The sequence below is a fragment of the Ailuropoda melanoleuca genome, chromosome 9 (genome assembly GCF_002007445.2).
Source record: "Ailuropoda melanoleuca isolate Jingjing chromosome 9, ASM200744v2, whole genome shotgun sequence".
Classification (NCBI taxonomy): Eukaryota; Metazoa; Chordata; class Mammalia; order Carnivora; family Ursidae; genus Ailuropoda; species Ailuropoda melanoleuca.
In genome coordinates, this window is record NC_048226.1 from 95,275,541 (window position 1) to 95,298,685 (window position 23,145).

A 23,145-nucleotide genomic window follows, 5' to 3' on the forward strand; every position below is an offset into this window, starting at 1 on the left:
TGCCCGGCTGCTAGCAAGACAGTCTGTTTCCTAAGACCCTTGTCTAGAAGGAGAGTGGGCACGGAGCTTTCAGGAACAGTGTGTTCATGGTAGAGATGCTTGCGTCCCGACATTCTCCACCAGACCTGTGCTTCCCCCAGTGATGACCAGCCTCTCAGTTTCTTCTGCCCACACTGTTGTCCTCTACCCCTGCTTTTGAACTTGGAGACGTGCTGATGATCCTTCTAGACACGTTCTCCATTCTCTCCTTGCCAAATCCTTGTTCTTGGTTTCAGAATCCCACTCCAGACTCACTTCCTCCAGGAGCATTCTTTGGCTGTGCACCAGGTTCCAAACCTGGCTGGCCCAAGTATTAGGATGGAGCCTTCCCCCTCTTTCCTCTGGACCTGAGGTTCAGTGTCAGTAGTTGGGCTTTTGTTGGGGGGCAGAGAAGGGTGGGGATCTAATAAGCAGGAGGTTGGAAGCATGGCAGAGGCCCTCCCACCCTGGCTGACAGGAAAGCACTGATGACGGTAGAAAAGCAGTGACTAAGCCATCCCAGTGCCCATGGCTATGCTGGAGGAAGATTCTAGAATTCAGAGTGACAACACCATTCCAGAAATCAGCTACCAAAACCAGATTGTATCAAATCTGACTTGGAAAACAAAGGCAATCGAGGAAGTTCAGAGTTTGAACTTCTTATTGATGGCGGGGTACTCTGAGGAACAGACTCTGTCTCCGAGGCAGCCCCCATCCCACCAGCTGCTGAAGAGAGACCAGGTGCGATGGACTCAGAATGCCTGGCCCTGGGTCTGGGCTGGGCCAGCTGAGACCCAGTCACCTCACCACTCTGAATCCCAGGGTTCTCATGTGAAATGCAGCTTTTGAAGGGTTTTTGTGAGGATTCAGTGAGATTAGGGGGTGCTTGGTGCAGTGTCTGATTGTTCAGAGCATGTCCTCTGTTATTTTCTGGAGTAGTAACGATCAGCAAGGACCCCATGTGGCTAGGCCAGGGTCGGAGCTCTGACATGTCTGGCTCCAGACCCGAGCTCCTTTCCATGCACACAGCACTGTCAGCGCAGGGGGTCTGCCCCCGAGGCCAGCAGAGGACAGCCCTCGAGAGTCCAGGTGGCAGTAGCTGCCTTCAGGTCGTCTTCCTGGGGAGTCGGGAGGACCCCCTTCTAGCTGAAGCCACCGCGATCTCCCGTATGCAAGAAGGAGGGATATCGGGAGTGAGGTGCACGCAAAAAGCACATGGAGGCCCAGGTACTGGGTAGCTATTAAGACCGTAAACCCAGAGAGGAGGACTCTGACCCTGACGTGGTGGGAGGAAGATGATTCCAACGTCCTGCTGCTTGCCCTGGTCCTGGGACATGACCCTGAAGTGGGCCTTTGGGTCGAATCAGCAGCACATGGGTCTAGAGTGATTGAAACTTTCTGTGCGTCGTGCTCGAATGGGTTTCAGGGCCTGGGGTCAGCCGGGTGCCCCATCCATGCGTTCTTTGGCGCACGTGTCTTCCACATCTGTTAGATACCTGGGAAAAAGCAGAGGAGAGTCTCCGAACAAAACAGAGTCACGTGCCTTTCAGAAGGTGGGACAGGAACCTGGGGCAGCCAACATACACGGAATAATACCACTGGCAGACGTAGGCAGCACGTGGTGGGTAAGACCTGGGTTTGAACTCTATCTTCCACTGCTGTTTCAAGATTGATGGCCGACATACCTTACCTTCTTCACCTCTAAAATGGGTACGAGAACATACCACCTGCCTTTTAGGAGTGGTAAGTGGGTTAAACAGGTCAACGTGTATCAAACATTTGGCACGTTGTCTTTTACAGGGTAGTGCTCAATTAATGCAAGTGATTATTACACCAGTATTATGCTTAGAATTGAATTAGCCGAGGTTTCAATTCATGAATTTTTATTATATACTCTCCAATCCATGGCAACTGGGNGGCAGTAGCTGCCTTCAGGTCGTCTTCCTGGGGAGTCGGGAGGACCCCCTTCTAGCTGAAGCCACCGCGATCTCCCGTATGCAAGAAGGAGGGATATCGGGAGTGAGGTGCACGCAAAAAGCACATGGAGGCCCAGGTACTGGGTAGCTATTAAGACCGTAAACCCAGAGAGGAGGACTCTGACCCTGACGTGGTGGGAGGAAGATGATTCCAACGTCCTGCTGCTTGCCCTGGTCCTGGGACATGACCCTGAAGTGGGCCTTTGGGTCGAATCAGCAGCACATGGGTCTAGAGTGATTGAAACTTTCTGTGCGTTGTGCTCGAATGGGTTTCAGGGCCTGGGGTCAGCCGGGTGCCCCATCCATGCGTTCTTTGGCGCATGTGTCTTCCACATTTGTTAGATACCTGGGAAAAAGCAGAGGAGAGTCTCCGAACAAAACAGAGTCACGTGCCTTTCAGAAGGTGGGACAGGAACCTGGGGCAGCCAACATACACGGAATAATACCACTGGCAGACGTAGGCAGCACGTGGTGGGTAAGACCTGGGTTTGAACTCTATCTTCCACTGCTGTTTCAAGATTGATGGCCGACATACCTTACCTTCTTCACCTCTAAAATGGGTACGAGAACATACCACCTGCCTTTTAGGAGTGGTAAGTGGGTTAAACAGGTCAACGTGTATCAAACATTTGGCACGTTGTCTTTTACAGGGTAGTGCTCAATTAATGCAAGTGATTATTACACCAGTATTATGCTTAGAATTGAATTAGCCGAGGTTTCAATTCATTAATTTTTATTATATACTCTCCAATCCATGGCAACTGGGCAAAGTGATTTTTTAGTTTCTGTTAGGCATAACTCACTTACTGTTGCACTCCTTTGATTTAGTTCACAGGTACACAATAAAAGACCAACAATATGGAAAAAATCCATAATCGTGTAGTGCTTTTGTAGGCTTTGTGTTGCATATTCATTCCCATGCAAATTAGCTAATACGTGTTACACCCCCGCTCAGGCTCTGAGCAGCTCCTGTGTTATCTGTGGCCTTCTGATGGTGGATCGTTTACACTGTGCTAATTGCAGNGCACCCCCCGTTCAGGCTCTGAGCAGCTCCTGTGTTATCTGTGGCCTTCTGATGGTGGATCGTTTACACTGTGCTAATTGCAGGGTCTATACAGGCCGTGTTGTAGTCTACCCTTGTTATGTAATGTTGTGCATGCATCCATGTAGGAAATTTACTATCATTTACTTCTTAATTTTCCTATCGTTGGACACTAAGGTTGTTTTCAATGTTTTGCTGGGTAGATGATGGAGCGGTGGGTCTCTTTGTGCAGACAGCTGCTGCTTCTGCTGACCTGTTTGGGGATATCTTTCCAGACATAGGTAGAGACACATTATGCTTGGCTCTCACGCACTACCCTCTAGGGCATAAAAACAAATCTCTCGATGTTGCCTAAAGATGAAAAATTCCTCTCTGGTTGCTAAATCCTTGCGCACGGGGAGAACTCTTCAGTACAGTGTCACATCACCTAGCTTCATCTTACTTCCAGGATCCGGAACCCAGCCCATTAGCTCCCGAAGGAGTTGCCAGGTCGGACATGGCTTGGGCACCCTTTCTCTGCCCTTGTGGGACGGGATGTGTAGCCCTTTTAGTGGTGTCACGTTGATTTCGTGTGTTTTCAACTATGGAACTGCGAAATGTCCTTAAGAATTTCCTATGGTGGAATCTGGCTTCTTTTCAAGTTCTGGAAAAGTTGTCAAGGGCTCTGCAGTCCTTTGATCTCCCCACATGAGATCATCTACAATGAACCATATGTTTGTCAAGCAGACTTGGCCTTCAGTCCCTGGAGTTATAGTCTAGTAAAGTTATACTCCAGTAATTTGAGGTTCGTCACCTGTTTTCCACCTGATCCTATGAGGCACACACTTGGGTAGGAACTGGTGAAGTGCCACGAGGGAGGGAGACGACTAATTAGTAGGTGACAGCTGAGCACAGTTTCACTGTCCCTCGTCCAGCCCGGCTCTGGCCAGGTAAAACCAGCTTAGGAAAGAAATGCATTTACTGCAAGAAACATGGAGCACATGGCATGAGATTAAAAAAAAAGAAGAAAAAAAAAAGCAGACATCCCTTCTCCCCAGATGGGATGAGGCCACATTTACTTATTTCTGCAAGAAGAGCTTGTGAAGCCTCGTGCTTTAGAAAACAGTGACCATAAATCTCATTGTGTCTTAGGTTTCCAGATGCCTTCGTGACCTTCAGTGCCTTCCGGAGCAAGTTCCCCGAGGTGTCTGGGTATTGTCACTGTGCGGACAGTCAAGGGCGGGAGTTGGCTGAGACAGGTAAGTGCACCTCAGACAAGTGAAGGGGGAGAGAGAGGCATTCCCCAAACCCGAAAGCCTAAGTATCATTGCCTGCCAAGCAGAAAGAGCAGTGTCTGCCTGCTCCTTTGCTAGGCTGCCTGGGGTATTGAAGAGACCACAGTTTGCAAACGTTCAGCTATGGTGCTTTGCACACAGCTGCTGGTACATATGGAGCCTTTGTGCACACTGGAAAGAGGCGTCCCGCTCTGGGGCAGATGCAGCTCTGAGCCTGGAGAGTTGAACACAGGATGTGTTTTAATCTGCTTTCGTGAGCAGTGCTCCTTTGTGCTGTGAACAACCTGCACAACCGCACACGGCAGCCCTGACTTTGGAAACCATTAAAATCTTTTTTTTTTTTTTAAAGATTTTATCCATTGAGAGGGTGGGGGAGGTAGAGAGAATCTGCAGCAGACTCCCTGCTGAGCACAGAGCCCAACGTGGGGCTCGATGTCACGACCCTGAAGTCATGACCTGAGCCAAAATCAAGAGTCAGACACTTCACTGACTGAGCCACCCAGGCGCCCCCGAAACCATTAAAATCTTGATCAGACCTGATGTATAGTGATGCCCGGCTAGGCGCCAGCCCCCTAATGTCTGTTTGATTGGCCAGGTCAGGACTTCCCTTCCAAATGCACCTGACCCTTGACACGCTTCTGTCCTCGCTCAGGTTTGGAGCTGTTACTTGACGAAATTTACGACACCATCTTTGCCGGCCTGGACCTCGCTTCCACGTTCGCCGAAAGCACCCTGTTGCGGATATTGCAGAGACGGTTCCTAGCCGTTCAGCTCGTCGTCTCTGGCCGATTCCGATGTAAGTACCGAGTCGACGACACATGTGCGTGTCTCTGCTTGGAGGAGACCACTTGGGTTTTAGCGTCACCGCAGCCACCATGGCTGTCCCCCCAAAGCAGATGTGAGGGTTTACGATGCTGTCAAAGCAAAAAGATGCTGTCCACCCAGGAGCCTTGCTTCCACACTGTCCTCCCCTTTCCCTCCCGCCTCTCCCCTAGGCCCCACAAAATGTGAAGTGGAGCGGTTCACAGCGAGCAGCTTTGGTCACCCCTACATTCCGAGCTGCCGCCGCAACGGGGGCTACCAGGCGGTGCAGTGCCAGCGGGGAGGGCCGTGCTGGTGTGCGGACGCCCAAGGGAAGGAGATCCATGGAACGCGGCGGCAAGGCGAACGACCGTCCTGTGGTGGGTTGCCTCTCTAGGGCCTTCTCTTTTGTTCTCGTCCGGTCATGTGACTTTGCCTGCTTGTCCAGACCAAGTGCTCCACAACCCGTTCGTTCTACGGCCTCCTGAGTGCATCCCCGAGGCCCTTCGAGCCCAACGTGATGGAAAACCCATTTATCGTCATTAACTTCCAACATCTTCCTCCTTCTATGTTAGACATAGCTGCTTCCTCAGCGAGCTCAGAGAATACTGGGGGCCTCCTAGGTGAAGAAACACAAGAGAATTATGTTTACTTGTGCCACGAGAGAAGTGGGTCCNTGCTTCCTCAGTGAGCTCAGAGAATACTGGGGGCCTCCTAGGTGAAGAAACACAAGAGAATTATGTTTACTTGTGCCACGAGAGAAGTGGGTCCAGTAACTAGAGCAGCGCCCAGCAGGGTAGGGTCATTTCTATCTTGCAAAGTGTGTGAAGAGGAGATGTTCAGGAAGGCGTCATGGAAGAGGTCAGGCTTGATTAGAGTCTTCTCCAATAAAGATGGTTCCTGAAGGAGGAAAATAAGGAGAGGTGTTCTCTGTCTGTAGAGCGGGACAGTCAAATTGTAAGGACATAAATAATAGGTGTTGACATGCTACTGGTCACTGAATCTGGACGAAGGCCATAGAAACAAATTGTTGGCATCTGAGCAGGGTGGGGCTCTGCACTTTAAGCCTGGGGGGATGATCAGGCTGAGACAGAGCGGTTTTTCCTACCAAAGCAAAGGCTGGGGCACTTCATCCTGGAGGTCAGGTGAACACGTTGAGGGGTTTGAACCTGGAGAGTTCTGTGATGGGTTTTGTGTGTAAGAAAGACCACCCAAGCATCCTCCTTCGAGGAGAGGTTAGCAGGATTCGACTGCAGGCCATGAAGCCAGTGTGAAGGTCATTGCAAGGTNGACCACCCAAGCATCCTCCTTCAAGGAGAGGTTAGCAGGATTCGACTGCAGGCCATGAAGCCAGTGTGAAGGTCATTGCAAGGTCCTGAAGGACGAGGAGGGGACTATATTACTTTCCTGGGTCACTGCAACAAATGTCCACAAATTCAGGGACTTAGAACAACAGAAATGTATTCTCTCACAGTTCTGCAGCCCAGAAGTCCAAAGTCAAAGTGTCAGCTCCATGCTCCCTCTGAAGGCTTCCAGGGAGACTCTTCCTCGCCTTTTTCCTGGCTTGTGATAGTTGCCGACAGTCTCTGGCATTCCTCGGTTTGTGGCAACGTGGCCTCCAACCCTGCTTTGTCATCCGCTGGCTGCCTTCCCTCTGTGTCTGCCTCTGTGTCTCTTCTTCTCTTCTCGTAAGGACACCGGTAATATAAAGTTAAGAGCCCACTCGACCCTAGTATGACCTCGTCTTAACTACCTGCATTGACAATGACCCTGTTTCTAAATAAGGTCACATTCTGAGGGTCCAAGAAGGATGTGAATTTTGAGAAGACATAATCAACCCAGCACAGGGACCAACACGAAAGAAGTGGCAGTCTGGGGAGAGGGGTATGGACATGAGAAGTGTCGCAGGACACTCCAGTAAGATTCTATTGCATCTTACCTGTAAGATCCCAAAGGAAGTTAGGGGTGATGGCGAGGGAGGAATCCAGGAGCTGGACGGATTCCGCAAGATTGCAAACAGTGAAAAAAGGAGGCAGGCAAGTCTTTTTACAGCCTTGAAAGAGATCAGTGCTCATGTTCATTCAACAATTCCTGTGATGTCATTGATGTCTCCAACTTCACATTCTGAGCGTTGTGCACAGTGTTTGACGGTATTCTATCTGCCAAGCGTGAGAACGCAGGAGAGCATTTTGAAGCTCTGCCTCGAAGGCATTTATGATCACACTGTCATTCTCTTAAAACCGAGGGAATTTTGTGCCCTCCACTTTCCAGGTGGAAATGGAGAACTGTGGTTTCCAAATTAAAACCAGAATGCTATCAAATGCAGCGATCATATATTTTTACTTTCTCCTCTCTGGGGTATCCGTCCTATTTCCATGCAAACAAATGCCACATGGAATCAATGTCTGACTGTTTTTGCCTTGGTAACACTACATAACAAATGAATGGAAGGGATATGCCCTTAATTTGGAAAGAGAATAAGCAAAAGCAGTGAAATTTATTTCTTCCCTACCTTCCTGTAATACCTTCCATTCAAGGCAGCCATGGCCTGGTTGAGGGATGTGTTAGGGGTTCGGATGTTGCCAGTCTGTTTTCTCTCTCTGACCACATGTTCCAGTTCTTTCTCTGTTGCCTGGTTACAGAGGGAAATTGGCTGACTTCCTTTTTGGCATCCATGTGAACCGAAGGGAAAGAATTATTTTTAAAAAATTGGGAGTGGGTGGGTGGGTAGCTGAAAAGGACCTCTCAGATTTACGGTTTGATGGAGGAACATGGAGCTTACTTGCTTCCACCTGTGTGATGGAGACGCTTGGAATTGGAATATGAAGTCTTTTTGCTTAAAGTGATTGCAGTCAACCTAGAATATTAGGATAGAATGACCTGATCATGCCTGGAGTTGACTGAGCTGATCACTGTTTAATTAATAACTTCAGGGAAAGGTCAGGAAGCTTAGAAAAATGTGCTAAGTTTGTTTGCTGCATGGACATTATTGTATTATATTATAGGAAATACCCTATATCCTGTAATATATTATATATTACAACATAGGAAAATATTTTTTTTTATTATAGGAAATACTAATAGCATTTAAAGTGTGGTTCTCTTGCTCCAAGAGACTATAAACTAGTTAGCCTAGACAAGCCTACCCATGAGGAAGGATTAGGCAGCCACACGAAGAGCATATAACGAAACATTAAAGTCCATTAAAAATTCCAACAAGAGAATGCTGGGGGGAAAAAAACCCAAACAATTCATTAAAAACAAATAGGCATTTGTTGGTGTACTAGTTTCCTAGGGCTGCCGTAACAGATTACCACAAACTGGGTGGCTTAAAACAACAGAAATTTATTTCCTCCCAGTCCAGAGGCCAGGAATCTGCAGTCGAGATGTTAGCAGGGCTGAGCTCCCTCTGACGGCTTTAGTGAGGAGTCCATCCTTGGCCTGTGCAGCTTCCGGCGGCTGGAGCAATCCTTGGCCTTCTTGGGCTTGTAGCTGCATTCTGCCCCCATCTTCACATGACCCTTTTCCCTGTGTGTCTGGGTCTTCACATGGCCTTAGGAGGACCTCCATCATTGGATTTAGGGCTCACCCGAATCCAGTGTGACCTCATTTCGACTAATTACATCTGCAAAGAACTTACTTGCAAATGACGTCATGTGCTGAAGTTCTGGGTGGATAGGAATCCTGGGCTGAGGAGACAGGGAGGACTTTGGGTGCCTGTGTGTGATCAGGTTTTCAGAAAGGGGGTCGGTGCCCATGAGCCTTGCCTTAGAAGGGGGTCACCTTCCAGTGAAAGGTAGGAGAGAGAGTCAGGTCAACTGGAACACTCCCTCTCCCAAATGGCCACCACAGATCCTGCTGGGGGTGGGGGGCGGAGAGAAAAATAAAGAGATAAGAAGAGAGAGAAGGCAGAGACAAAAATGTCAATGTTCTTCACTGAAATTTTGGACATCTTACTACCAGAAGGATCTCTGAGGTTGTCTCAGGATTACTTGTTGACGTTAACACCATTTCTCCCATTTGTTCTGTCTTGTGCAGCTGAAGACCAATTCTGTGCCTCAGAGAGGAGGCAGGCCCTGTCTAGACTACACTTCGGGCCCTCAGGCTACTTCAGCCAGCACAGGTTGTTCTTGGCTCCTGAGGGAAGACAGGTGTCTCCGAGAGTAGCCAGATTTGCCACATCCTGCCCACCCCTGATCAAGGAGCTCTTTGTGGACTCTGGGATTCTCCACCCAATGGTAGAAGGGCAGGACCAACAGTTTTCTGCCTCAGAAACTCTCCTCAGAGAAGCCATTGGAGCGATTTTTCCTTCCCGAGAGCTGGCTCGTCTTGCCCTTCAGTTTACCACCGACCCAAAGCGCCTCCAGCAAAACCTCTTTGGAGGGAAATTTTTGGTGAATGTTGGCCAGTTCAACTTGTCTGGAGCCCTTGGCACAAAAGGCACATTTAACTTCAGTCAATTTTTCCAGCAGTTTGGTCTCCCAGGCTTCCAGAATGGAGGGACCAATCTATCCAAGCCCCTCTCCTTGGGATTCGATGCGGGTCCTGCCACAGAACCCCCTGAAGCCTCTAAGAAGGGAGCTGCTACGAATAGGATGATTGTGGGCAGCTTTGGCTTTGAGATCAACTTGCAAGAGAACCAAAATGCCCTGACATTCCTTTCCTCTCTCCTGGAGCTTCCAGAATTCCTTCTCTTCCTGCAGCAGGCTCTTTCGGTGCCAGAAGACATAGCGAGGGATCTGGGTGACATGATGGAAATTGTGCTCAGCTCCCAGGGCTGTGAGCAGACGCCTGGCAGCCTTTTCGTCCCACGGTGCTCGGCAGAAGGAAGCTACGAGGATGTCCAGTGCTTTGCCGGGGAGTGCTGGTGTGTGGATTCCCGGGGCAAAGAACTTGCTGGCTCCAGGGTTAGGGGTGCACGGCCCCGGTGCCCCACAGAGTGTGAGAAGCAAAGGGCTCTCATGCAAATCCTCTCGGGCAGCCTGCCCGCTGGGGCCAGCCTATTTGTCCCTTCTTGTAGCAGCGAGGGGCATTTCCTTCCCGTCCAGTGCTTCAACTCAGAGTGCTACTGCGTGGACGCCGAGGGTCAGGCTATTCCTGGAACTCGAAGCGTGCCCGGAGAGCCCAAGCCATGTAAGTCTCTGGAGTAGCCAAACCATGGATCCAGATTCTCTTTGGGCCCTGACACAGTGCATTACAGAAAAAATGGATTCAGTTGTAGCTTACGTCCCAGCTGCTAGAATGGCAGAATTTGCCAGTTCATGTAAAAATGGTCCAGAAAAGGGTTGATACTGTTAATCATTCTGGTGAGTGAATAGGGAGACTCGTCTGGCCTTCAAGAGCTCAAAGCTTCCCATAGTACTGACAATAGCCAGTCGAAATGGTGCCCATGGGGTGATGGGGATGCTCTCTGTCTAGATGCTATTTCCAGATTCATGGTTGATGGGATTTCTGTGGCTGTGTAAGGTTTTAGATAGGGTTTGGACAGTCAGGGGTTTTCATCTTGGTCTTTCCTGGGCTCATGGAACTTTTTCACCTGACATACCTGCTCCTTGTTCCTCGCAGGCCCTACCCCCTGTCAGTTACAGGCCGAGCAAGCCTTCCTTGGGGTCGCGCGAGCGCTGGGCTCTGGTTCCAGCATGCTGCCCTCCTTCTCCAGCAGCTACGTTCCGCAGTGCAGCACCAGCGGGCAGTGGAGGCCCGTGCAGTGCGACGGGCCCCCCGAGCAGGCCTTTGAGTGGTACGAGCGATGGGGGGCCCAGAACAACAGTGGCCAGGAGCTGACCCCTGCTGAGCTGCTAGAGAAGATCATGAGCTATCGAGAAGCAGCTTCCGGAAGCTTCCGACTCTTTATTCAAAGTCTGTATGAGGCTGGCCAACAGGGCATCTTCCCAGGGCTGGCAAGATACCCTTCTTTCCAAGACATCCCACTGGCGGTGATGGAAGGCAACATGACCCAGCCTGGTGGGAACATCCTTCTGGAACCCTACCTCTTCTGGCAGATCCTGAATGGCCAGCTCAGCCGGTACCCAGGGCCCTACTCAGACTTCAGCGCTCCTCTGGCGCACTTGGACCTTCGGAGCTGCTGGTGCGTGGATGAAGCTGGTCAAGAACTGGAAGGCACCCGGACAGAGCCGAGCAAGGTCCCAGCATGTGAGTAAAGCCATGTGGAAAGCTGAATCTGTGTTTGTACCAATAGGGTGTCTAGTGGCGGGGGAGGTGTTGAATGTCAGAGCTGGCATGGAGTTCAGGTATGGCCGTGGCTGGGGCCCTGGATGCATTAGCCAGCTCTGGCTGCTGTAACAGATACCACAGACTGGGTGGCTTCACCAGGAGATGTTTCTCATAGCTCTGGAGGGTGCAAGTCCAAGATCAAGGCGTTGGCAGATTCTGTTCCCAGTGAGAGCCATCTTCTGGCTTGCGGAAGACCACCTTCTCGCTATGTATTCACACAGCAGAGAGAAAGAGCTCTGGTCCTTTCATGTTTATAAAGACACTAATCCCATCGAGAGGACCCCGCCCTCCGTGGCCTCTTCTAATCCGTCACCTCCCAAAGGTCCCACCTCCAGGTACCATCACCTTAGGGGGTAGGGCTCCAATGCCCACATTCTGGGGGGGGACAAACATTCAGATCACGGCACCAAGGCTCCTAGAAAGGAAGTGGTTTCCCTACACCCCAGCAGTGGGTAGAGGCAAAGTTAGCATAGTTCATTTTTAAATGTTCGTATGATTGATTATTTAAATCAAGGCCTCACATTTGAGCCGGATGTCGTCTGTGTGCAAAGCATGCTCTTGGGACCGACAAAGTCTGTCAGGTGGGTGTCACCTGGCTCTTGCCCCTCTGTAATCTCGCACCAATCACGGGCAGCATCTGACTCACCAACACACTTTGGGATTGTACTCACAGGATGGGCTAGGCGCTCTGGGCCTCAGGCAGGGCTCCTGCCTTCAAAGTGTCTTTAATTTATTCGAGAAGTTTAATTGCACGACTGATTGGAGAGCAGCTGAAGAGGTCCATAAGTTCAGCTCTGTGGCAGCTGGACTTAGAGGAAAGCTGTGGTCTCAGAGGCATAAGCGGAATGAGGCTGACTCTGTCTTCAATTAAAATGTCTTATTACCAAGTGGCCCTGCCAGAAGCTTGAAAGGACAACGAGATGGAGTCAACACTTACTATCCAATGAGAAGCTCTCTAACCAGCAGTAGCTGAGATTACAGGTGCTATTTCAGCTCTCCAAGGCCAAAGAAATCTCTCAATCCAGTCTTTGCAATGTTCAACATTGTCCACATCTTTCCGGATCCTGTTAACATCAATCAGACAATTTGGACATTAGCCGAAGTTTAGGCTTAATTTGTTTTTAAAGATTTTATTTATTTATTTGAGATAGAGCACAAGCAGGGTGAAGGGCAGAGGGAGAAGCAGACTCCCCACTGAGCAGGGAGCCCGACGCGGGACTCGATCCCAGGACTCCGGGATCATGACCTGGCTGAAGGCAGACGCTTAACCAGCTGAGCCCCTCAGGCACCCCCAACTTTAGGCTTCAGCAGCAAGTGGGTTTTTAGAATGCTGGGACATAGGAACATGCGGTGAGAACATATTGAATGCCTGGAGACCCCCAACTAGGGTTCTCCATTGAAGAGCCGAGTCCCAGCAACAGGCTGACCCCTCAAGTGAACGCATCGATGCCAGCGTGCCTGTTCTATAAAAAGTCTCCTTCAGTTTTTTTTTTTTTTTGAGATTCTCTATGCCAACAGTCAGGTTTCCCACACGAGTACCTTACCATAATTTCAGATGCTTTAATAGTGAATTTGGTCCTCTTTGGATCTGATTTTTGAGGCCCGAGTTGCTGAGACCAAAAGCACTTCACAACTTTAGTAGCTAGGTTTGCCCACCTTGGCCTGAGTGCCGGGCAAAGCATCTGAACCGGGCTTAGAGTCTGCGGGCCTTTCCCGTGAATACCAAGGCCCCGTGGAGAGGAGATCACCGGGGTGTACAAGATAATCCACTGGGGAGCAAGCATTAGAGCTTCTGCCTGTAGGTAGCGTTTTATCTTTTCCTTCTAAGGTTCTGCTTTTAGTTTTGCAGTGACCTTCTTTTTTTTTTTTTAGACTTTATTTATTTATTTATTTATTTATTTTTAATTTTATTATGTTAGTCACCGTACAGTACATCTCTGTTTTTTTTTTTTTAAAGATTTTTATTTATTTATTTATTTGATAGAGACAGCCAGCGAGAGAGGGAACACAAGCAAGGGGNAGACATAGCTGCTTCCTCAGCGAGCTCAGAGAATACTGGGGGCCTCCTAGGTGAAGAAACACAAGAGAATTATGTTTACTTGTGCCACGAGAGAAGTGGGTCCAGTAACTAGAGCAGCGCCCAGCAGGGTAGGGTCATTTCTATCTTGCAAAGTGTGTGAAGAGGAGACGTTCAGGAAGGCGTCATGGAAGAGGTCAGGCTTGATTAGAGTCTTCTCCAATAAAGATGGTTCCTGAAGGAGGAAAATAAGGAGAGGTGTTCTCTGTCTGTAGAGCGGGACAGTCAAATTGTAAGGACATAAATAATAGGTGTTGACATGCTACTGGTCACTGAATCTGGACGAAGGCCATAGAAACAAATTGTTGGCATCTGAGCAGGGTGGGGCTCTGCACTTTAAGCCTGGGGGGATGGTCAGGCTGAGACAGAGCGGTTTTTCCTACCAAAGCAAAGGCTGGGGCACTTCTTTCTGGAGGTCAGGTGAACACGTTGAGGGGTTTGAACCTGGAGAGTTCTGTGATGGGTTTTGTGTGTAAGAAAGACCACCCAAGCATCCTCCTTCGAGGAGAGGTTAGCAGGATTCGACTGCAGGCCATGAAGCCAGTGTGAAGGTCATTGCAAGGTCCTGAAGGACGAGGAGGGGACTATATTACTTTCCTGGGTCACTGCAACAAATGTCCACAAATTCAGGGACTTAGAACAACAGAAATGTATTCTCTCACAGTTCTGCAGCCCAGAAGTCCAAAGTCAAAGTGTCAGCTCCATGCTCCCTCTGAAGGCTTCCAGGGAGACTCTTCCTCGCCTTTTTCCTGGCTTGTGATAGTTGCCGACAGTCTCTGGCATTCCTCGGTTTGTGGCAACGTGGCCTCCAACCCTGCTTTGTCATCCGCTGGCTGCCTTCCCTCTGTGTCTGCCTCTGTGTCTCTTCTTCTCTTCTCGTAAGGACACCGGTAATATAAAGTTAAGAGCCCACTCGACCCTAGTATGACCTCATCTTAACTACCTGCATTGACAATGACCCTGTTTCTAAATAAGGTCACATTCTGAGGGTCCAAGAAGGATGTGAATTTTGAGAAGACATAATCAACCCAGCACAGGGACCAACACGAAAGAAGTGGCAGTCTGGGGAGAGGGGTATGGACATGAGAAGTGTCGCAGGACACTCCAGTAAGATTCTATTGCATCTTACCTGTAAGATCCCAAAGGAAGTTAGGGGTGATGGCGAGGGAGGAATCCAGGAGCTGGACGGATTCCGCAAGATTGCAAACAGTGAAAAAAGGAGGCAGGCAAGTCTTTTTACAGCCTTGAAAGAGATCAGTGCTCATGTTCATTCAACAATTCCTGTGATGTCATTGATGTCTCCAACTTCACATTCTGAGCGTTGTGCACAGTGTTTGACGGTATTCTATCTGCCAAGCGTGAGAACGCAGGAGAGCATTTTGAAGCTCTGCCTCGAAGGCATTTATGATCACACTGTCATTCTCTTAAAACCGAGGGAATTTTGTGCCCTCCACTTTCCAGGTGGAAATGGAGAACTGTGGTTTCCAAATTAAAACCAGAATGCTATCAAATGCAGCGATCATATATTTTTACTTTCTCCTCTCTGGGGTATCCGTCCTATTTCCATGCAAACAAATGCCACATGGAATCAATGTCTGACTGTTTTTGCCTTGGTAACACTACATAACAAATGAATGGAAGGGATATGCCCTTAATTTGGAAAGAGAATAAGCAAAGCAGTGAAATTTATTTCTTCCCTACCTTCCTGTAATACCTTCCATTCAAGGCAGCCATGGCCTGGTTGAGGGATGTGTTAGGGGTTCGGATGTTGCCAGTCTGTTTTCTCTCTCTGACCACATGTTCCAGTTCTTTCTCTGTTGCCTGGTTACAGAGGGAAATTGGCTGACTTCCTTTTTGGCATCCATGTGAACCGAAGGGAAAGAATTATTTTTAAAAAATTGGGAGTGGGTGGGTGGGTAGCTGAAAAGGACCTCTCAGATTTACGGTTTGATGGAGGAACATGGAGCTTACTTGCTTCCACCTGTGTGATGGAGACGCTTGGAATTGGAATATGAAGTCTTTTTGCTTAAAGTGATTGCAGTCAACCTAGAATATTAGGATAGAATGACCTGATCATGCCTGGAGTTGACTGAGCTGATCACTGTTTAATTAATAACTTCAGGGAAAGGTCAGGAAGCTTAGAAAAATGTGCTAAGTTTGTTTGCTGCATGGACATTATTGTATTATATTATAGGAAATACCCTATATCCTGTAATATATTATATATTACAACATAGGAAAATATTTTTTTTTATTATAGGAAATACTAATAGCATTTAAAGTGTGGTTCTCTTGCTCCAAGAGACTATAAACTAGTTAGCCTAGACAAGCCTACCCATGAGGAAGGATTAGGCAGCCACACGAAGAGCATATAACGAAACATTAAAGTCCATTAAAAATTCCAACAAGAGAATGCTGGGGGGAAAAAAACCCAAACAATTCATTAAAAACAAATAGGCATTTGTTGGTGTACTAGTTTCCTAGGGCTGCCGTAACAGATTACCACAAACTGGGTGGCTTAAAACAACAGAAATTTATTTCCTCCCAGTCCAGAGGACAGGAATCTGCAGTCGAGATGTTAGCAGGGCTGAGCTCCCTCTGACGGCTTTAGTGAGGAGTCCATCCTTGGCCTGTGCAGCTTCCGGCGGCTGGAGCAATCCTTGGCCTTCTTGGGCTTGTAGCTGCATTCTGCCCCCATCTTCACATGACCCTTTTCCCTGTGTGTCTGGGTCTTCACATGGCCTTAGGAGGACCTCCATCATTGGATTTAGGGCTCACCCGAATCCAGTGTGACCTCATTTCGACTAATTACATCTGCAAAGAACTTACTTGCAAATGACGTCATGTGCTGAAGTTCTGGGTGGATAGGAATCCTGGGCTGAGGAGACAGGGAGGACTTTGGGTGCCTGTGTGTGATCAGGTTTTCAGAAAGGGGGTCGGTGCCCATGAGCCTTGCCTTAGAAGGGGGTCACCTTCCAGTGAAAGGTAGGAGAGAGAGTCAGGTCAACTGGAACACTCCCTCTCCCAAATGGCCACCACAGATCCTGCTGGGGGTGGGGGGCGGAGAGAAAAATAAAGAGATAAGAAGAGAGAGAAGGCAGAGACAAAAATGTCAATGTTCTTCACTGAAATTTTGGACATCTTACTACCAGAAGGATCTCTGAGGTTGTCTCAGGATTACTTGTTGACGTTAACACCATTTCTCCCATTTGTTCTGTCTTGTGCAGCTGAAGACCAATTCTGTGCCTCAGAGAGGAGGCAGGCCCTGTCTAGACTACACTTCGGGCCCTCAGGCTACTTCAGCCAGCACAGGTTGTTCTTGGCTCCTGAGGGAAGACAGGTGTCTCCGAGAGTAGCCAGATTTGCCACATCCTGCCCACCCCTGATCAAGGAGCTCTTTGTGGACTCTGGGATTCTCCACCCAATGGTAGAAGGGCAGGACCAACAGTTTTCTGCCTCAGAAACTCTCCTCAGAGAAGCCATTGGAGCGATTTTTCCTTCCCGAGAGCTGGCTCGTCTTGCCCTTCAGTTTACCACCGACCCAAAGCGCCTCCAGCAAAACCTCTTTGGAGGGAAATTTTTGGTGAATGTTGGCCAGTTCAACTTGTCTGGAGCCCTTGGCACAAAAGGCACATTTAACTTCAGTCAATTTTTCCAGCAGTTTGGTCTCCCAGGCTTCCAGAATGGAGGGACCAATCTATCCAAGCCCCTCTCCTTGGGATTCGATGCGGGTCCTGCCACAGAACCCCCTGAAGCCTCTAAGAAGGGAGCTGCTACGAATAGGATGATTGTGGGCAGCTTTGGCTTTGAGATCAACTTGCAAGAGAACCAAAATGCCCTGACATTCCTTTCCTCTCTCCTGGAGCTTCCAGAATTCCTTCTCTTCCTGCAGCAGGCTCTTTCGGTGCCAGAAGACATAGCGAGGGATCTGGGTGACGTGATGGAAATTGTGCTCAGCTCCCAGGGCTGTGAGCAGACGCCTGGCAGCCTTTTCGTCCCACGGTGCTCGGCAGAAGGAAGCTACGAGGATGTCCAGTGCTTTGCCGGGGAGTGCTGGTGTGTGGATTCCCGGGGCAAAGAACTTGCTGGCTCCAGGGTTAGGGGTGCACGGCCCCGGTGCCCCACAGAGTGTGAGAAGCAAAGGGCTCTCATGCAAATCCTCTCGGGCAGCCTGCCCGCTGGGGCCAGCCTATTTGTCCCTTCTTGTAGCAGCGAGGGGCATTTCCTTCCCGTCCAGTGCTTCAACTCAGAGTGCTACTGCGTGGACGCCGAGGGTCAGGCTATTCCTGGAACTCGAAGCGTGCCCGGAGAGCCCAAGCCATGTAAGTCTCTGGAGTAGCCAAACCATGGATCCAGATTCTCTTTGGGCCCTGACACAGTGCATTACAGAAAAAATGGATTCAGTTGTAGCTTACGTCCCAGCTGCTAGAATGGCAGAATTTGCCAGTTCATGTAAAAATGGTCCAGAAAAGGGTTGATACTGTTAATCATTCTGGTGAGTGAATAGGGAGACTCGTCTGGCCTTCAAGAGCTCAAAGCTTCCCATAGTACTGACAATAGCCAGTCGAAATGGTGCCCATGGGGTGATGGGGATGCTCTCTGTCTAGATGCTATTTCCAGATTCATGGTTGATGGGATTTCTGTGGCTGTGTAAGGTTTTAGATAGGGTTTGGACAGTCAGGGGTTTTCATCTTGGTCTTTCTTGGGCTCATGGAACTTTTTCACCTGACATACCTGCTCCTTGTTCCTCGCAGGCCCCACCCCCTGTCAGTTACAGGCCGAGCAAGCCTTCCTTGGGGTCGCGCGAGCGCTGGGCTCTGGTTCCAGCATGCTGCCCTCCTTCTCCAGCAGCTACGTTCCGCAGTGCAGCACCAGCGGGCAGTGGAGGCCCGTGCAGTGCGACGGGCCCCCCGAGCAGGCCTTTGAGTGGTACGAGCGATGGGGGGCCCAGAACAACAGTGGCCAGGAGCTGACCCCTGCTGAGCTGCTAGAGAAGATCATGAGCTATCGAGAAGCAGCTTCCGGAAGCTTCCGACTCTTTATTCAAAGTCTGTATGAGGCTGGCCAACAGGGCATCTTCCCAGGGCTGGCAAGATACCCTTCTTTCCAAGACATCCCACTGGCGGTGATGGAAGGCAACATGACCCAGCCTGGTGGGAACATCCTTCTGGAACCCTACCTCTTCTGGCAGATCCTGAATGGCCAGCTCAGCCGGTACCCAGGGCCCTACTCAGACTTCAGCGCTCCTCTGGCGCACTTGGACCTTCGGAGCTGCTGGTGCGTGGATGAAGCTGGTCAAGAACTGGAAGGCACCCGGACAGAGCCGAGCAAGGTCCCAGCATGTGAGTTAAGCCATGTGGAAAGCTGAATCTGTGTTTGTACCAATAGGGTGTCTAGTGGCGGGGGAGGTGTTGAATGTCAGAGCTGGCATGGAGTTCAGGTATGGCCGTGGCTGGGGCCCTGGATGCATTAGCCAGCTCTGGCTGCTGTAACAGATACCACAGACTGGGTGGCTTCACCAGGAGATGTTTCTCATAGCTCTGGAGGGTGCAAGTCCAAGATCAAGGCGTTGGCAGATTCTGTTCCCAGTGAGAGCCATCTTCTGGCTTGCGGAAGACCACCTTCTCGCTATGTATTCACACAGCAGAGAGAAAGAGCTCTGGTCCTTTCATGGTTTTATAAAGACACTAATCCCATCGAGAGGACCCCGCCCTCCGTGGCCTCTTCTAATCCGTCACCTCCCAAAGGTCCCACCTCCAGGTACCATCACCTTAGGGGGTAGGGCTCCAATGCCCACATTCTGGGGGGGGACAAACATTCAGATCACGGCACCAAGGCTCCTAGAAAGGAAGTGGTTTCCCTACACCCCAGCAGTGGGTAGAGGCAAAGTTAGCATAGTTCATTTTTAAATGTTCGTATGATTGATTATTTAAATCAAGGCCTCACATTTGAGCCGGATGTCGTCTGTGTGCAAAGCATGCTCTTGGGACCGACAAAGTCTGTCAGGTGGGTGTCACCTGGCTCTTGCCCCTCTGTAATCTCGCACCAATCACGGGCAGCATCTGACTCACCAACACACTTTGGGATTGTACTCACAGGATGGGCTAGGCGCTCTGGGCCTCAGGCAGGGCTCCTGCCTTCAAAGTGTCTTTAATTTATTCGAGAAGTTTAATTGCACGACTGATTGGAGAGCAGCTGAAGAGGTCCATAAGTTCAGCTCTGTGGCAGCTGGACTTATAGGAAAGCTGTGGTCTCAGAGGCATAAGCGGAATGAGGCTGACTCTGTCTTCAATTAAAATGTCTTATTACCAAGTGGCCCTGCCAGAAGCTTGAAAGGACAACGAGATGGAGTCAACACTTACTATCCAATGAGAAGCTCTCTAACCAGCAGTAGCTGAGATTACAGGTGCTATTTCAGCTCTCCAAGGCCAAAGAAATCTCTCAATCCAGTCTTTGCAATGTTCAACATTGTCCACATCTTTCCGGATCCTGTTAACATCAATCAGACAATTTGGACATTAGCCGAAGTTTAGGCTTAATTTGTTTTTAAAGATTTTATTTATTTATTTGAGATAGAGCACAAGCAGGGTGAAGGGCAGAGGGAGAAGCAGACTCCCCACTGAGCAGGGAGCCCGACGCGGGACTCGATCCCAGGACTCCGGGATCATGACCTGGCTGAAGGCAGACGCTTAACCAGCTGAGCCCCTCAGGCACCCCCAACTTTAGGCTTCAGCAGCAAGTGGGTTTTTAGAATGCTGGGACATAGGAACATGCGGTGAGAACATATTGAATGCCTGGAGACCCCCAACTAGGGTTCTCCATTGAAGAGCCGAGTCCCAGCAACAGGCTGACCCCTCAAGTGAACGCATCGATGCCAGCGTGCCTGTTCTATAAAAAGTCTCCTTCAGTTTTTTTTTTTTTTTGAGATTCTCTATGCCAACAGTCAGGTTTCCCACACGAGTACCTTACCATAATTTCAGATGCTTTAATAGTGAATTTGGTCCTCTTTGGATCTGATTTTTGAGGCCCGAGTTGCTGAGACCAAAAGCACTTCACAACTTTAGTAGCTAGGTTTGCCCACCTTGGCCTGAGTGCCGGGCAAAGCATCTGAACCGGGCTTAGAGTCTGCGGGCCTTTCCCGTGAATACCAAGGCCCCGTGGAGAGGAGATCACCGGGGTGTACAAGATAATCCACTGGGGAGCAAGCATTAGAGCTTCTGCCTGTAGGTAGCGTTTTATCTTTTCCTTCTAAGGTTCTGCTTTTAGTTTTGCAGTGACCTTCTTTTTTTTTTTTTAGACTTTATTTATTTATTTATTTATTTATTTTTAATTTTATTATGTTAGTCACCGTACAGTACATCTCTGTTTTTTTTTTTTTAAAGATTTTTATTTATTTATTTATTTGATAGAGACAGCCAGCGAGAGAGGGAACACAAGCAAGGGGTGTGGGAGAGGAAGAAGCAGGCTCCCAGCAGAGGAGCCTGATGTGGGGCTCGATCCCAGAACGCCGGGATCACGCCCTGAGCTGAAGGCAGACGCTTAACGACTGTGCCACCCAGGTGCCCCACATCCCTGGTTTTTTATGCAAAGTTCGATGATTCATTAGTTGTGCAGTGACCTATTTTTAACAGCTGCACCAGCTGAGGGAACTGGACCTANCATCCCTGGTTTTTGATGTAAAGTTCGATGATTCATTAGTTGTGCAGTGACCTATTTTTAACAGCTGCACCAGCTGAGGGAACTGGACCTACTCTATTATTATAGTCAAATGTGTATTTGCTTTACAGATAAAGAAATACGCATGTTCTGGGGGCACACGTTCAAACTCTTTTGTTGCTGGGGCATAGGATCCAGAGGGTTTGATGGCCAGGGGTTCGGAGCCTTGACCCTACAGGTGTCGTTCAGCGGCGTCACTGTCATTTTGGGAAGTTGTTAGAAATTTAGAAGCTTGGACCCCACCTGCTGAATCAACACCTGCATCGCTCCAGGCGGCTCAGGAGGCTCTGATGCTCCAGAAAGCTCGAGAAGGGCTGGCCTAGGGGACACAGTGCTGGTTCTACTAGGGTCTTCAGCCCCGTTTCTACCACCTATTCCTCTGTGGCCAGAGTCACAACCTTGGTTTAGTCAGTAAGGTCTGGGTTAGGATGAACAACTCCCTCAAAGGTTGTTGTGAGCCTTGTGAAAGGTAATCGATGTAAAGTGCCAGGTCTGGTGCATAGAAAGTCCTTCCTAAATGGCTGTATTCATGCAAATGACAGTAAGTAATAGACTGACCTTCCTGCCTGTAAGCGGGGCGGATGACTCCTGCCTCTGGCGGCATGAGGTCAGCTCCAGTCCATATCATAATCTTCAGCCTGTTTGAAATTTTGCTTTCTTTATTTAATATGCAATTATGGACAACTACTGTATACACAGTGCTGTATGATGGGAAGAGAGTCCTAAGAAAGGTGTGGTGTCTGCTCTCAGAAGCTCAGAGACCAGTGGGGGAAACTGACATGTCATCATGTAAATAATAAACAGAAATGCTAGAAGTATGAGCACAGAAAACCAATGGAGGATAAGTCCAGGGACTGGGCTCAACTCATTGGTTGAGGAATAAGGTAAAGGTTTGCACTGCATCAGCTTCTGGATTGTGAAGGATGTTTGCCCAGCCAAAAATGGGTAGCAGGCCCTTCCTGATAGAGGAAATGGTATGTGCCAGGTCAGGGCAGCCGAAAAAGGGTCTGCTTTGTTGGGAAGGGGGTGGGGAAGAGCTCAGTGTGGTAGGAAGGGAGGGCATTTGGGAGGGAGTGGTGGAAGAAGAGGGTAAAGGTAAATCTGGGCCAGATTTTAAAAGGTCTTATGTGTCAAAAACATCTTACGTGTCCAGTTACAGCATTTTTATTCTTTTCTGGAAGAAATGGATAGCAAGCGTAGATTTCTAGATGGCAGTTTTCGCTTCAGGGATTCCTGACTCCTGGGATTGATAGAATAGATTATTTGATCAAGAACATCCACAGAAAGCAATAATGTCTTCAGATTCCGAAGTCGAGGGTTTCTCCGGATCCGTGCTGTCAAAAGAACCCGCTGAACACATTCACTGTTGAATTCACAAAGTGATTGGCCGTGAGTAAATAAGTCACAAAATGTGACTTTTGTTCATAGTGACAATTTCGAAGACAAGATGTGCCAGACACTGTGCCATGTTCTTCAGCTGCAACACCTCATAGAATAATTATGAAAAGATGTCCCAGTCATCCCCACTTCACAGATCACCAAATTGAAGCTCAGGAGCGTTAAGCACATTATCCAAAATTACACAGCTAATAAGTGATGACACTGATGTTTGAATCCCTGCTCTGAGGGCCATGCTCTTTTCTCTTTGCAAGAGTAATTCTCTACTAACCTACAGTGCTTCCCTTCAACTTTTGGTATCCATCCATCCACCCATTTATCCACTCATCCATCCACCCATCCATTCATCTATCCGTTTATCTACTCTCCCATCCATCCATCCATCCATCCGTCCATCCATCCATCCATCCATCCAACCATCCATCTATCCATCCATGCATTCATATCTGTCTATCCTTCCATTGGAGGCAGCTGGTCAAGATCTCTGGTTCTAGAGTCATACTGAGTAGACTAGAACTCTGAGTCAACCACTTGCTAGCTAGGATGGAGCCTACATGACTTTAAGTTGTATGGCTTCTCCACGCCTCAGTTTCTCATCTGTAACACACC

General features: G+C 49.0%; 1 protein-coding gene across 1 annotated transcript in view; it reads left to right on the forward strand.

Moving 5' to 3' along the window:
- TG (thyroglobulin) overlaps window positions 1–23,145 on the forward strand; it is a 266,107-nt gene that overhangs the window by 12,412 nt on the left and 230,550 nt on the right. Inside the window, exons 6-10 of the mRNA XM_034668642.1 lie at window positions 4,168–4,274; window positions 4,963–5,106; window positions 5,306–5,491; window positions 16,650–17,744; window positions 18,177–18,764. Coding sequence (XP_034524533.1) covers window positions 4,168–4,274; window positions 4,963–5,106; window positions 5,306–5,491; window positions 16,650–17,744; window positions 18,177–18,764 — 2,120 coding nt within the window. The remainder of the gene's footprint in view (window positions 1–4,167; window positions 4,275–4,962; window positions 5,107–5,305; window positions 5,492–16,649; window positions 17,745–18,176; window positions 18,765–23,145) is intronic.